General features: G+C 42.9%; 1 protein-coding gene across 2 annotated transcripts in view; it reads right to left on the minus strand.

Moving 5' to 3' along the window:
• The window catches only part of LOC122708909 (dynamin binding protein), a 113,849-nt gene that overhangs the window by 2,692 nt on the left and 98,635 nt on the right, over positions 1-12,522 (minus strand). For both annotated transcript variants that reach the window (XM_043925727.1, XM_043925728.1), the window contains 6 exons: positions 11,427-11,531; positions 7,092-7,220; positions 5,094-5,426; positions 4,560-4,739; positions 2,964-3,162; positions 278-813 (listed from right to left, as the gene is read on the minus strand). In XM_043925727.1, the coding sequence (XP_043781662.1) occupies positions 278-813; positions 2,964-3,162; positions 4,560-4,739; positions 5,094-5,426; positions 7,092-7,220; positions 11,427-11,531 (1,482 nt within the window). The remainder of the gene's footprint in view (positions 1-277; positions 814-2,963; positions 3,163-4,559; positions 4,740-5,093; positions 5,427-7,091; positions 7,221-11,426; positions 11,532-12,522) is intronic.

Raw genomic sequence — 12,522 nt, forward strand, 5'->3', positions numbered from 1 at the left:
ATGGAAGAATCAGTGCATTGGAAGAGTGTGAAAAGCTTCATGGTAACACCAGGTAAACGCTCCACAACACTATCACCTGTGAAGTCAGCCACCGAAGGTCCATTAGAGTGGAGCTGCCCACTCTCACAGCAGTGAGCTTCTGCAAGTCCTTTAAGGATTTATCTGTGGGCCCATCTCCAGGGTCACCCCCAGGCCGGGGCAGGCCTCGCCCACTCCTGAGAGCTCATCACCTGCATCCACAAGCACCGCAGTAACCATGGAAACCAGGTGCACTCACCTGGTTGCCTTCTGCCTCGCTGTTTGCTGGCTGATCGTGTCTGTCGTCCAGAGACAGCGCTGTTCTTGCGCCTGCTTTTACGAGGTCTCGACCCTGCCCATTACGCCCTGGCACAGAGGAACCAGCCATTTCTGGATGCCTGGGGCTTCGGGAGTTCCTCAGGGTAGGGGCAGGCTGGTGAAGGTCTCTGACCGCATCGCCCGAGTCCCAGGGCCTGTGCTGGGAGGGGGAGTCTGGGTCCGAGGGGCATTTGGAAGGACTGCCCTCTGAGTTTAAGGATGCGCTGATTGTTCCTTGGTCAAATTCTGTCTGGGAAGATGCATCTGGAGGCTGTTTCTGGCAAGGCCCTGAGCTAAAGGACACAGCCATGCTGCTGGGGTTGAAGGTCAAGGTGCCGCCGCTGTTCTGCCGCCGCGGGAACCTGGGGGAGGAGCCGCCGGACTCGGTGGGGGACTGGCTGCCCACCGAGGCGTCGGAGTGGCTGCGGCGCGCGTTGTAGGGCTTCAGGAAGGAGCTGTACACAAAGCCCTTGGTGACTGCGGGGAGGAAAAACAAACACCAAGAGCTTTTTGTGGGAGGGGCAGCCGGGAGGAAATCAACAGGGAAACTGTGGCTTAAGGTCAATACTGAGAGGGAGACAAAGAGAACAGACACCATCCCAGGGCGCAAGGCGGATGGCAGAGATGAGACGCTGTGGCTGTCAGTCCAAGTGAGTTACAAGGGGCTTTGCTGAGAATTGAGAGACAGTAACAAAAATGACCACACACCTGAGCATGAGCAGGTGAAGACATTTTAACAAGAGCACCAAACCCTGGGAGCAAAGGCTAAGGCGAAGACTTCAGTAAGGATGTGTTCAAGTCTACAAGAGTGTGGTTAAAAGGGATTTAAAAACCACCCTCAGCCTGACAGAGCCCCTCCCATATGCCTCCCTGCCCTCTCCATCCCTGGTTTAGGAATGCGGTGGAAATACTACTAGAGTAGGAAACTGCTTATATTAGTTAGAATACACACTTGTTCATGTCAATAAATTACCTAAGATGAGGACAGAGAGGGCCCTCAGCTAAAACCTTCAGCACAAATTAGGAACTGAGATCTCTAAACCATAGGAAAAACTGTTATAATATTGAATAAGAAAGAATTAATTATCTGTGAGGCAGGGACCTGGAGTATGTAACCTCCACTTGAGCAAGGGTCATCCCTGTCTTGACCGTCAGTGTGCTTCCTGGACCTAAAAAAAAAAGGCCAGCTTGCATTTGTTCTCTTTTCTGAGTGATGGCAAGAAGTCCCCTAGGCAGACAGCAAGGGGTGGAGGGTCTAAGAACTGATCCTGATGCTGTGAGCTTCCTGCTACCACTTTACTCATCAGGACTGTAGAGCTAGGAACCCAAGGACAGGGGAGCTCAAACAGTCTGAATCTTCACTAAGAGGCCATCGGTCTATCAGTGGCTCTCATCTGCCATCACCCTGGGGGCCCCTTCCTTTGTCCTGCCTTTCCCACTTCAATCTTTATTATTTTGGGTAAGCAGAATAGGGGGTTGAGAAAGGAGGAAAAAAAATCCACAAAACACTTTTAAAGAAACTGAGAAATATTAAAGTTTTCAGTTCTCATGGTATGAATATGGGTGTTTATTACAGAGGCCACAATCCTTCTCTAAAACACTTGGGGCCGGATGTATTATGGAATTCAGATTTGGAGATTTAGGACTGGGTCAACAGCCCATAGTCAAACCCATTCAGGTTTCTATAGCAAAACATGACTAGTCACACCATAAGGGAAAAAGTAAGGGGTCATAAACAGCCTCTCATCATCTGTTCAGGTTTTGTCACCAAATGAGTTCAGATCAGGGCAGGTTTGGGCAAATCAATTCTTAAAAAAAAAAATCCTCTGATTTTCAAAGCTTTTCAGATTTTGGAACTGTGGAAAAAGAATTATGGATTGGCATTATTCTTTGTATTTTACAAAAACAATTTTGCACCCCTTCCCCACCCCAACTCCCACCAGAAAGAAGAAGAAGAAAAAAAAAAGCTGTGAGCTGTTTTTAAAGTCATTTCCTAAATAGTCATGAGGTAAAATTATTGGGGGGAGGGGCAAAAAACCCTATCTTAAATTCATATGTTCACAAAACACATGTAAAGAACTTATGGTTCACTCAGTGGTGGAGAGGGCAAAGGACCCTTCAGGCAGGATTCAGCGCCTGTAAAAGTTAAAATAAGGTAAGATCTTGCAAGGGAAGTAACAGAGTCTTCTCTGGAATTTAAAAAAAATAAAAATAAAAAACTGGTTTTGTTCTGTAATGACTTGAGCCATTACTCTCTCTAGAGATGGAGAAAACTTTTAAGGTTATTTTTCCCTTTAATCAAAGACTCTCATATTTTCTGCTGGCCTACGCAGGATTCAGGCACAGCTCAAATCACTCTTTTCCTCATTTAGAGTCATGGTAATCTGTGTCTGGGCTTCCCTGGTGGTTCAGCAGTAAAGAATTCGCCTGCCAATGCCAGACACACAGGTTCAATCCCTGGGTTGGGAAGGTCCCCTGGAGGGAGGGCATGGCAACCCACTCTAGTATTCTTGCCTGGAGAATCCCGTGGACAGAGGAGCCTGGCAGGCTACAGTCCATGGGGTCACAAAAAGTCAAGATACAACTTAGCAACTAGACAACAACAATCTGTCCTCTACTATTCTTACCTCCATTGTCTATCAGCCAGCGGTTCTGACTGCCCATGGGGTCCTTCTTCTTGATCACACCCACCAGGTCACCTTCCAAAAGTGAGACATCCAGGTCCTGGGCTGCATTGAAGTTCCGTTCTGCCTGGAAGAGCTTTTCAGGGGGATATCTTGCCAGGAGCGAGGCCCGAAGTTCTTCTGACTGGAGCATATAACTTGGCTGAAAGGTAATATAAGAGACACCATCATCTAAACCCCTCCCTGGCTATTACCCCAGCAGTTGTATGTAATCATGTATGTTGTCAGTCTCAGAAACAGAGGTAATGACAGCCAGCTGCTCCCAGTTCCTATAACATGCTTCTGCACTGAGTCAGCCTGTGTGGCTGGGGGAAAACCATAATCTCTTAGGTCACGTTTTGGTGCCTTTACAGCTAGAGTAAGAAAATTTAACACATCCTTAGTTTTAGATCTGTTATCCTGTGATAAAAATACGTGGTTAAACTGCTACCTAAAGAATCAAAACAAGTAATATGAGTAGGTCTCCTTGTACTCTGCTATATGATTCTAAACAACTGAGACTTTCCTTATCTTGGCTTCTCATCTCCAAAAACAAATAATATTCATAAAATAAGAAAAAGTAAAGTGATAAAAAATGTGATTCCCTTTTTTAAGATCATTGGAGGAGAAAATGGCAACCCACTCCAGTATTCTTGCCTAGAGAATCCAATGGACAGAGGAGCCTGGCAGGCTACATCCCTGGAGTCACAGAGAGTCAGACACAACTGAGTGACTATCACTCACTTTAAAATCATATAAAAAATTTAAAAATTAACTTATTTTTCAATTGAAAGATAATTGCTCTACAGTCTATGGGATTATATGGGGCAAAAACACTGAAGCACAGACAGATCAGCAGTCTTGTAGATTATGACCCCATATGTCTTACCCTACTTTTCAGAATGTGGAAGAATTGAGTTCAAAATGAAAATAACTCCAGGTAAAAAGTGATCAGTCAATAACTGTTTGGCAGTATATCAGATAATTACTTTTTCCAATACATGATCAAAAATAGGGAGCCTGGCAGAATTAACATATCCTTAAACCAGTTCCCTTAATTGACTGATCAAAGTATTAATATTAATCCTTTATTAACTCCTTTCACTGTAGAGACTAGGCACCAAGACTGCTTTTCAGAGGGTATTTGAAGTCTGTACCAGCTGGCACACTGCTGGTGCCTAGTGATAGTAAGTAAAGAAAGAATGAGCACATGACAGATTTGAACTCAATAACCTTTGTTCTCCAATTATTATAAAATATTTAAATTCATTAAATTGTTAATCGGTAGAGACAGAGCTGAATTAATCAATAACGCTGATGATAGCTTACTTGAATAATGCTTACTACGTGCCAGGCCAATGCCCAAGTGCTCTACATACTTTAACTCATTTAAATCACCAAACAACTCTATGATGTAGCTAGAGACATGAGGAAACTGAGGCACGTGCTCAAGGACACTGAGTGAGTCTCTGTCAGAACTGTGATCTGAACTCAGGCAGTCTTGCTCAGGAGTTTACGCCTTAGCCACCAGGCCATATGAGTGTCTCTGGTTCCACTCACCATGCCGAGGAGTGGCTTTCGGGTGGACTGGCGGTCCATGGTTTTCCTCTCAAATGGTCTCTTGGTGGTGGGAAGAGACTCTGGGAAGAAGGTGAAAACCTGGAGCTGCTGCAGGACCCTGCTGTGCTCCTCATGGAAGACGGCAATCAGGTTCCCCTCCCTACCGGTGACTTTGAGTAGCTGGAGTCCATTCACAAGAACAGAGACAGAGGGGAGAAGAGGACACACGTAAAGGACCCCAGGACTGGCACAGTCTCCTTGAAACTCCTCAAGTGTGAGCCACCAACACTGTAGCCAGGAGCCCGCAGGCCCAGTGGCCCGGCTCCGCCAGGGTGGCTCAGGAAAGCAACCATTCAAGGCCCTGGGATCCCAGCACCATCAAGGCATCAAGAATTCCACTTCCCGATGGGCTTGACCCAGTGATATAGTTAATCTGCCTAGCTTAATAATGGCTTGACAACCCTGACGTGTATTCCCCAAAAAACTTGGGGAGAAGCTGGGAGTCCCCTTCTCCACAGGGAGGGAGGGTCTCACCGAGAGCAGCGGCTTCAGTTGCTCCAGCGCCTGACGCACGAAGTCACAGTGGGCCTCTGCGTAGCCGTGCACGCAGTTGCTGAAGAGGCCCTGCGCATACTGGTGGAACTTGGGCAGCTCATCTAGCAGCTGGGCATTCAGGGCCTCATAGTTGTTCCGCGCCGACTGCAGCTCCTCCAGGGTTTTCTTGTCCTTCAGCTTCTCCGCCCGTTCTGTACAGTTATAGAAGTCCAGAAGCTTGTCGAAGCGTTTCTGCACCAGCTTGTGGGGTCCTGTGAACATGCTCAGTAACTGATTCAGGGGAGAGATGACCAGCCGCTCTGTCCTCTCTTTCTGTGAAAATGAGAAAGGCATGGTGTTCATGCCTCTCTTGAATTTGTTATTCTTAGAATACTCTTCAAAAAAAAAAAAAAATACTCTTCAGGTCGCTTTTGTTCCATCTTGCACCACCTGCTTTGCTCCAAGCTAAACCTGTGCAGATCCAACAGCGTTCTGCCTACCTGATACCAGGTGTCTGCACACCAAGCTTCTCAGCTTGTAACTCTTCACCCAGCAATCTGCACACACCAAAGAGTACACAAAACAGCTACACAGTTGACAACAAATGCTCAACTACATACATTAACATGATGTTGCATTATAACCCAGATGTGACCATCTGTCTGGTATCACTTATGTGTACATGTCTTTACATAACCTGAATTTAACTTAAGGTTTAATTATTAAAAGTAGAATTACCATATGATCCAGCAATCCCACTCCTGGACAAATATCCAGACAAAGCTATGATTCAAAAAGATGCATGCATCCTCATGTATTCATAGTAGCAGCACTATTCACAATAGCCAAGACATACAAACCACCTAAATGCCCTGCGACAGATGACGGGATAAAGAAAATGTGGTACATAAACACAGGGGACTACTACTCAGCCGTTAAAATAAGAATAATGCTATTTGCAGCAACATGGATGGACCTAGACATTATCACACTAAGTGAAATAAGTCAGAGGGACAAACATTGGATCATACCACTTATATGTGGAATCTAAAATATGACACAAATGAACCCATCTAGGACACAAAACAAAATCAGAGACATAGAGAACAGACTGGTGATTGCCAAGGTGAAGAGGGTGGAAGAGGGAAGAAGTGGAAGTTTGGGATTAGCAGATGCAAACTGGTATATATAGAATGGATAAACAACAAGGTCCTACTGTATAGCACAGGGAACTATATTCAGTATCCTATGATAAACCATAATGGAAAAGAGTATGAAAAAGAATATATAAATACACACACACACACACACATATATATATAACTGAGTCACTTTCCTGTACAGAAGTAATTAACACAATATTGTAAGTCAACCATAATTCAGTATAAAATAAAAAGATTTAGTTGTTACATAAATCTGGGGTAGAGAAACCTCCACACACCCATCATATCTTTTCTACTCATAACTACTAATAATAAATCTGTTTTCACTTTTCAAAGATTTTTGTCTAATTCTAAAGGGATAGATATCAAGGGCACAATATGGATACAAAAAGAACATAAATAGGTACTTAGTAAATTTTTACTAAGATTCTACTGTCAGAATACCTGTAAGCATCCCAACTATCATGTTTTCTTTAGCTTCAAGCATTCAGAGACCTCCAAGAAACTATCAAAGCACATCCATTTCTACTCAGGATATCTATCTATCTATCTATCTATCTATCTCCATGTAGAGTTTCCCAAGCAATCTGACACTTAGCAGTCTTTATAAGGTAGTTTGTGCCATTTCAAAGATCTACTTGTTAAACTATTAACTGTGCCAAAATATTCCTTTTAAAATCGTTAATCCTTTAGTTGTTTTCTTTTGATCAGTTATCAACAGTGATACCAGGTTAAATTTCGGAGTTTTCCTTTGTCCCCTGAAATTGGGCTGGTCACTAGATAGAACCCTGGGAAAAGGGCCAATGCAAGAAAAGTGGGCTGAAGAGTGACTTACAAAGTTTGTGAAGAGCTGGTCACTGATGTAGCGATGCACCTTCTCGAACTGTTCCAAGTCTCTGTGTCCCTTCTCCACGCACACGTCCCACATGCTCACGGCAGCTACCACCTTCACACATGCTGATTCCTGCGGCCAGTTACAAACACGGGTAAGACCAGACAGAACTTCTGGCCTCCATCATCCACTCTAGATAGCAGTTAGCAGTCAGAATCAAACTGACATGCCCGTCCAAGGGCTGTCACCCACTGCTATGGAGACAAGCCTTTTAAGACCTGGGGGCTCTGGTGTCCACTTGCTATGCATTTAGAAAACATGGGGGAAAAAGTGGTTAATAGGGAGATAACAAAGCTAGAGGAACTGTAGGAAGAGTCCTAAGGCAAGGGAAATACACTTGGTCAAATCTCTCACTTTAGGCCAGTGTGCTACTGAAAAGTCTTATAAGCCCTGATCTTTACTTAATCAAATTTTTATTTCTTTTTTTGGCCATGCCCTGCAGCATGCAGAATCTTCGTTCCTCAATCAGAGATGGAACCCATACCCCGTGCAGTGGAAGCGCAGAGTCTTAATCACTGGACTGCCAGGGAAGTCCCCTTAATCACAATTTTAAAATAAGGAGAGTTTGCTATTTAAAAGAAATGTAGGAAGCATATCATATCAGTGGGGATTACTCAATAAATGCTAATGACAGACAACTGGATAAAAAACAAAAAGCTGGATTCCTACCTCAAACCTTATGTGCTAATGTGAATTTCAGCTAGATTTATGACTTTAATATAAAAGATAAAATGATAAAAGTACTGAAACATAGGAGATCTTTTAAAAAATTATCTTGGAATGGAAAAGACCTTTTAAAGTATGACACAGAATGAAGAAACCATAAAAGTTTTATCAGATTACACAAAAATAAAACTCTTCTACACACAAAAAAAAACATTTTAAGCAAATTCAAAAGTCAACAAACTGGGGGGGAGGGGGTATTTGTAAACCATCATCTCAGATAAAAGGCTATTTCCTCCAACATATACAAAAGTACTATAAGTCAATAAGAAAAGAACACTAAGTCAATAAATAAGTGCCCCCAGAATGTAAATTGATACAGCCACTATCGAGAATAGTATGAAAGTGTTAGTCACTCAGTTGTGTCTGGCTTTTTCCCAGCCTGTGGACTGTAGCCTGCCAAGCTCTTCTGTCCATGGAATTCTCCAGGCAAGAATACTGGAGTGGGCAGTCATTCCCTTATCCAGGGGATCTTCCCAACCCAGGGATCAAACCCAGGTGTCCTGCACTGCAAACAGATTCTCTACCATCTGAGCTACCAGGGAAGCCCAAGAGAACAGTATGGAGGTTCTTTGAAAAACTAAAAACAGAATTACTGTATGACCCATGAATCCCATTCTTGGGCATATTCTCAGAGAAAACCACAATTCAAAAAGATACACACAACTCAGTGTTCACTGTAGCACTATTTACAATAGCTGGAACATGGAAGTAACCTAAATATCCACCAACAGAGGAATGATAAGGAAGATGTGCTGTATGAACACACACACACACACACACAATGCAATATTACTATATTACTCAGCCATGAAAAGGAACAAAACTGTCATGTGCAGAGACATGGATAGACCTAGAGACTATTCATATGGAGTCTGCTTGGCTGTGCTCAGTCATATCTGACCCTTTGTGACCCCATGGACTGTAGCCCACCAGGCTCCTCTTTCCATGGGGATTCTCCAAGCAAGAATACTGGAGTGGGTTGCCATTTCCTCCATACACAGTGAAATAAGTCAAAAACTGAAAAAAAAAAAAAAAATCATATATTGACACATATATGTGGAATCTAGAAAAATGGTATAGATGAATTGATTTGTAAAGCAGAAATACAGACACAGATATAGAGAACAAATGTGTGAATACCAGGGTGGGGGACGGAGAAAGAGGAGAATGGGATGGATTGGGAGATTGGGAGTTACATATATATACTACTACATATAAAACAGATAACTAATGAGAACTGATTGTGTACAGCCAGGGAACTCTACTCAATGCTCTGGGATGACCTAAATGGGAATAAAATCCAAGGAAGAGGGGATACACGCATACATGTGGCTGAATTACTTTGCTGTACTGGAGAAGCGAACACAACACTGTAAAGCAATATACTGCAATAGATAGCTAATAATTAGTAGATAACTAATGATAAATAAATAATAGAAATGCCCTCAAATATACCCAAATCACAGAAAAGAAATACAATGACTTAAGTCATCAGTATGTGAACCAAGAACTTCCAGTTGTACAACCGATGTACAAGCTGAATTTAGAAAAGTCAGAGGAACCAGAAATCAAATTGCCAACATCCACTGCATCATAGAAAAAGAGACTTTCAGAAAAACATCTACTTCTGTTTCATTGACTACACTAAAGTCTTTGACTGTGTGGATCACAACAAACTGGAAAATTCTTAAAGAGATAGGAAAACCAGACCACCTTACCTGTCTCCTGAGAAACCTATATGCAGGTCAAGAGCAACAGTTAAAACTAGGCATGGAACAATGGACTGGTTCAAAATTGGGAAAGGGGGTACATCAAGGCTATATATTGTCACCCTGCCTATTTAACTTATATGCAGAGTATATTATGCAAAATGTGGGCTAGATAAATCACAAGCTAGAATCAAGATTGTTGGGAGAAATATCAACAACTTCAGATATGCAGAGGTTAACCACACAAATGGCAGAAAGTGAAGAGGAACTAAAGAGTCCCTTGATGAGAGTGAAAAAGTTTCTTTAAAACTCAACATTCAGAAAATGAAGATGATGGCATCTGGTCCCATCACTTCATGGCAAATAGATGGGGGGAAAGAAGTAGTGGCAGATTTCATTTTCTTGGGCTCCAAAATCATTGCGGATGGTGACTGCAGCCACAAAATTAGAAGATGTTTGCTCCTGAAAGAATAGCTATGACAAACCTAGACAGTGTATTAAAAAGCACTGATATCACTTTTCCAACAAAGGTCCACATAGTCAAAGCAATGGCTTTTCCAGTAGTCATGTACAGATGTGAGAGCTGGACCATAAGAAGGCTGAGTGCCAAAGAATTGGTGCTTTCAAACTTAGTGACGGATAAGACTCTTCAGAGTTCTTTGGACAGCAAAGAGATCAAACCAGTCAATACTAAAGGAAATAAATCCTGAATATTCACTGGAAGGACTTATGCTGAAGCTGAAGGCCACCTGATGTGAAGTGCAGACTCACTGGGAAAGACCCTGATGTTGGCAGAAAAAGAGAAAGAGAAAAGAAAGAAAAAAGGAAAAGAGAGCAGCAGAGGATGAGATGGTTCGATAGCTTCACCAACTCAATGGTCATGAATTTGAACGACTCTGAGAGAGAGTGACAGACAGGAAAGCCTGGCCTGCTTCAGTCCATGGGGTCACAAAGAGTTGGGCACGACTTAGTACCTGAACATAGCAACATTCCTTTGGCAGTTTTTGAATTATGCACCATTTTACTTAGTTAAAAAACGATGATAATAATAAGAAAAAATAGTTTTTTTAAAAAGCAAAGAATCTCTTTTAAAGGAAATTATTTCACAGGATGAGATTTTCCTGTGTGAGGGACAGGGGTATATGGTATATTTATATAAACACTAGTCTATTAAATAATCTCCAGCAGATCTTCTTGATCCCGGAATCAAACCAGGGTCTCCTGCATTGCAGGTGGATTCTTACCAGCTGAGCTCCCAGGGAAGCCCTAATTTCTATTAAATCAGCAGAGAAATTACAGCTATTAAGAGAAAGGGTTCTAGTCCTGGATCTGACTTCATGAAGGAAGCCCTGCCTCAGGCAAAGAAGACCGGGGCCTCCATGATCTCCTAAGTTCTTCCAACTCTCTAGACGTATTCGTGGCTCTAACAGCCTTAGAGGCCCACGGACAGTTGTAGATGAATACGATTATTAGGAAGCATGCCCCCTCACCCCCAATAGGAACCACTGTCTTACTATTTGATCTTCAAAATGATTCTGACAAAATGAACTGTGATGAGTGCTTCTTATATAACTGGATATAGGAAACAGGGGAAAAAAAGGTGAAGACTGAAAGAGATGAAGGAAAAAGCTAGGTTCCCTTACTATATGAATACAACAGTGCTGATCTTCTGATGTTTAACTTTTAAATAATCTGCAAGAATCCCAGTAAAAAGCTTGTCATGATATAATGGTCATTTGAGTCCAGGTTATTCCACATTCGTTAAGCAATATGCTGGATGAACAGCAGAACGGCTGGAATTAACACTGTCAGCAATTCTAACAAGAACAAGGTCTTTACTCACCCGGATGTGCTGGAGGTAGAGAGACAGGTCTCGGATAAAAGACTTGATCAATCTTTCTTGCATTCGGAAGTTTTTCTCTGTTTCTTCAAATACTTCATCTTTAATCTGTTCAAAGTAAGTAAGTGCTGTTAGCAAATGTGGACTCTCTCTCAGCTGATCTTACTAGAAATGCATCTTTCTTAAGCACATCTTTTGTTTAAATTATAAGCCTTTGATGTTTCTCTGAATCATACGGAATTGGACTTAAGCACTTCTCCAGGCTTTGACAGTGCTCCTGAGTACACACAGGCACGCCTGTCTCCACCCAGCCCCCCTTTGCTCCTGACAAAAGCCCCTGGCTGGTCAGGCTGCTGGCTTCACCGGTGCGGCTGCCCGGCCAGGTGTGCCCTCGCTCTCCCTGTGCCAAACCTGCCCATCTCCTTTAAAGCTCAGATTAAATCCTGCCAACATGAAGCTCACTCTCACAGAGCTCCCGTTTACTTAAGTACCACACTGTGTAGAGATCAAACTGCAAAGCTTAGCAACTGATTCTTTAGTTGGTATTTTCCACTGACTGTATCACATTCGCATGGTTCAGCACATGAAGTCTGGAGACTCTGGATCTTCTCTGTGGCTGTTTTACAAGTCACTCAGATTTTAGACTTTACATTTCCTTACATGTGACTTGCGGTGTTGAACTAAGTGATCTCCTAAATCACTTCTACCCTCACATGTCCACAATTTTGTCTCCCCAAACAGATGATAAACTCCTTATGGGTGTCTAAAACCATGATAACTCTTACATGGTGACAGATTTGGTTTCCTGATTTGTCTTTGTACACGTTGTAAGCAGCTTAAGGCTCAGATGGAGGGTTGTGGGGGGCAGTAGATTTAAATAAACAGTAAAGGAACTTCCCTGATGGTCCAGTGGCTAAGACTCCATGCTCCCAATGCAGGAGCCCTGGGTTCAATCCCTGGTCAGGAAACTAGATCCCACATGCCACAGCTAAGACCCAGGGCAGCCAAACAAATAAACAGTAGCTGTAGGGTGTTTTACCTACCAGCTAGCAAACACCAAGAGGGTACTAAGAGGGGAATCTTACCAATTCACACCATG

This window comes from Cervus elaphus, chromosome 15 (genome assembly GCF_910594005.1).
Source record: "Cervus elaphus chromosome 15, mCerEla1.1, whole genome shotgun sequence".
Taxonomy (NCBI): domain Eukaryota; kingdom Metazoa; phylum Chordata; class Mammalia; order Artiodactyla; family Cervidae; genus Cervus; species Cervus elaphus.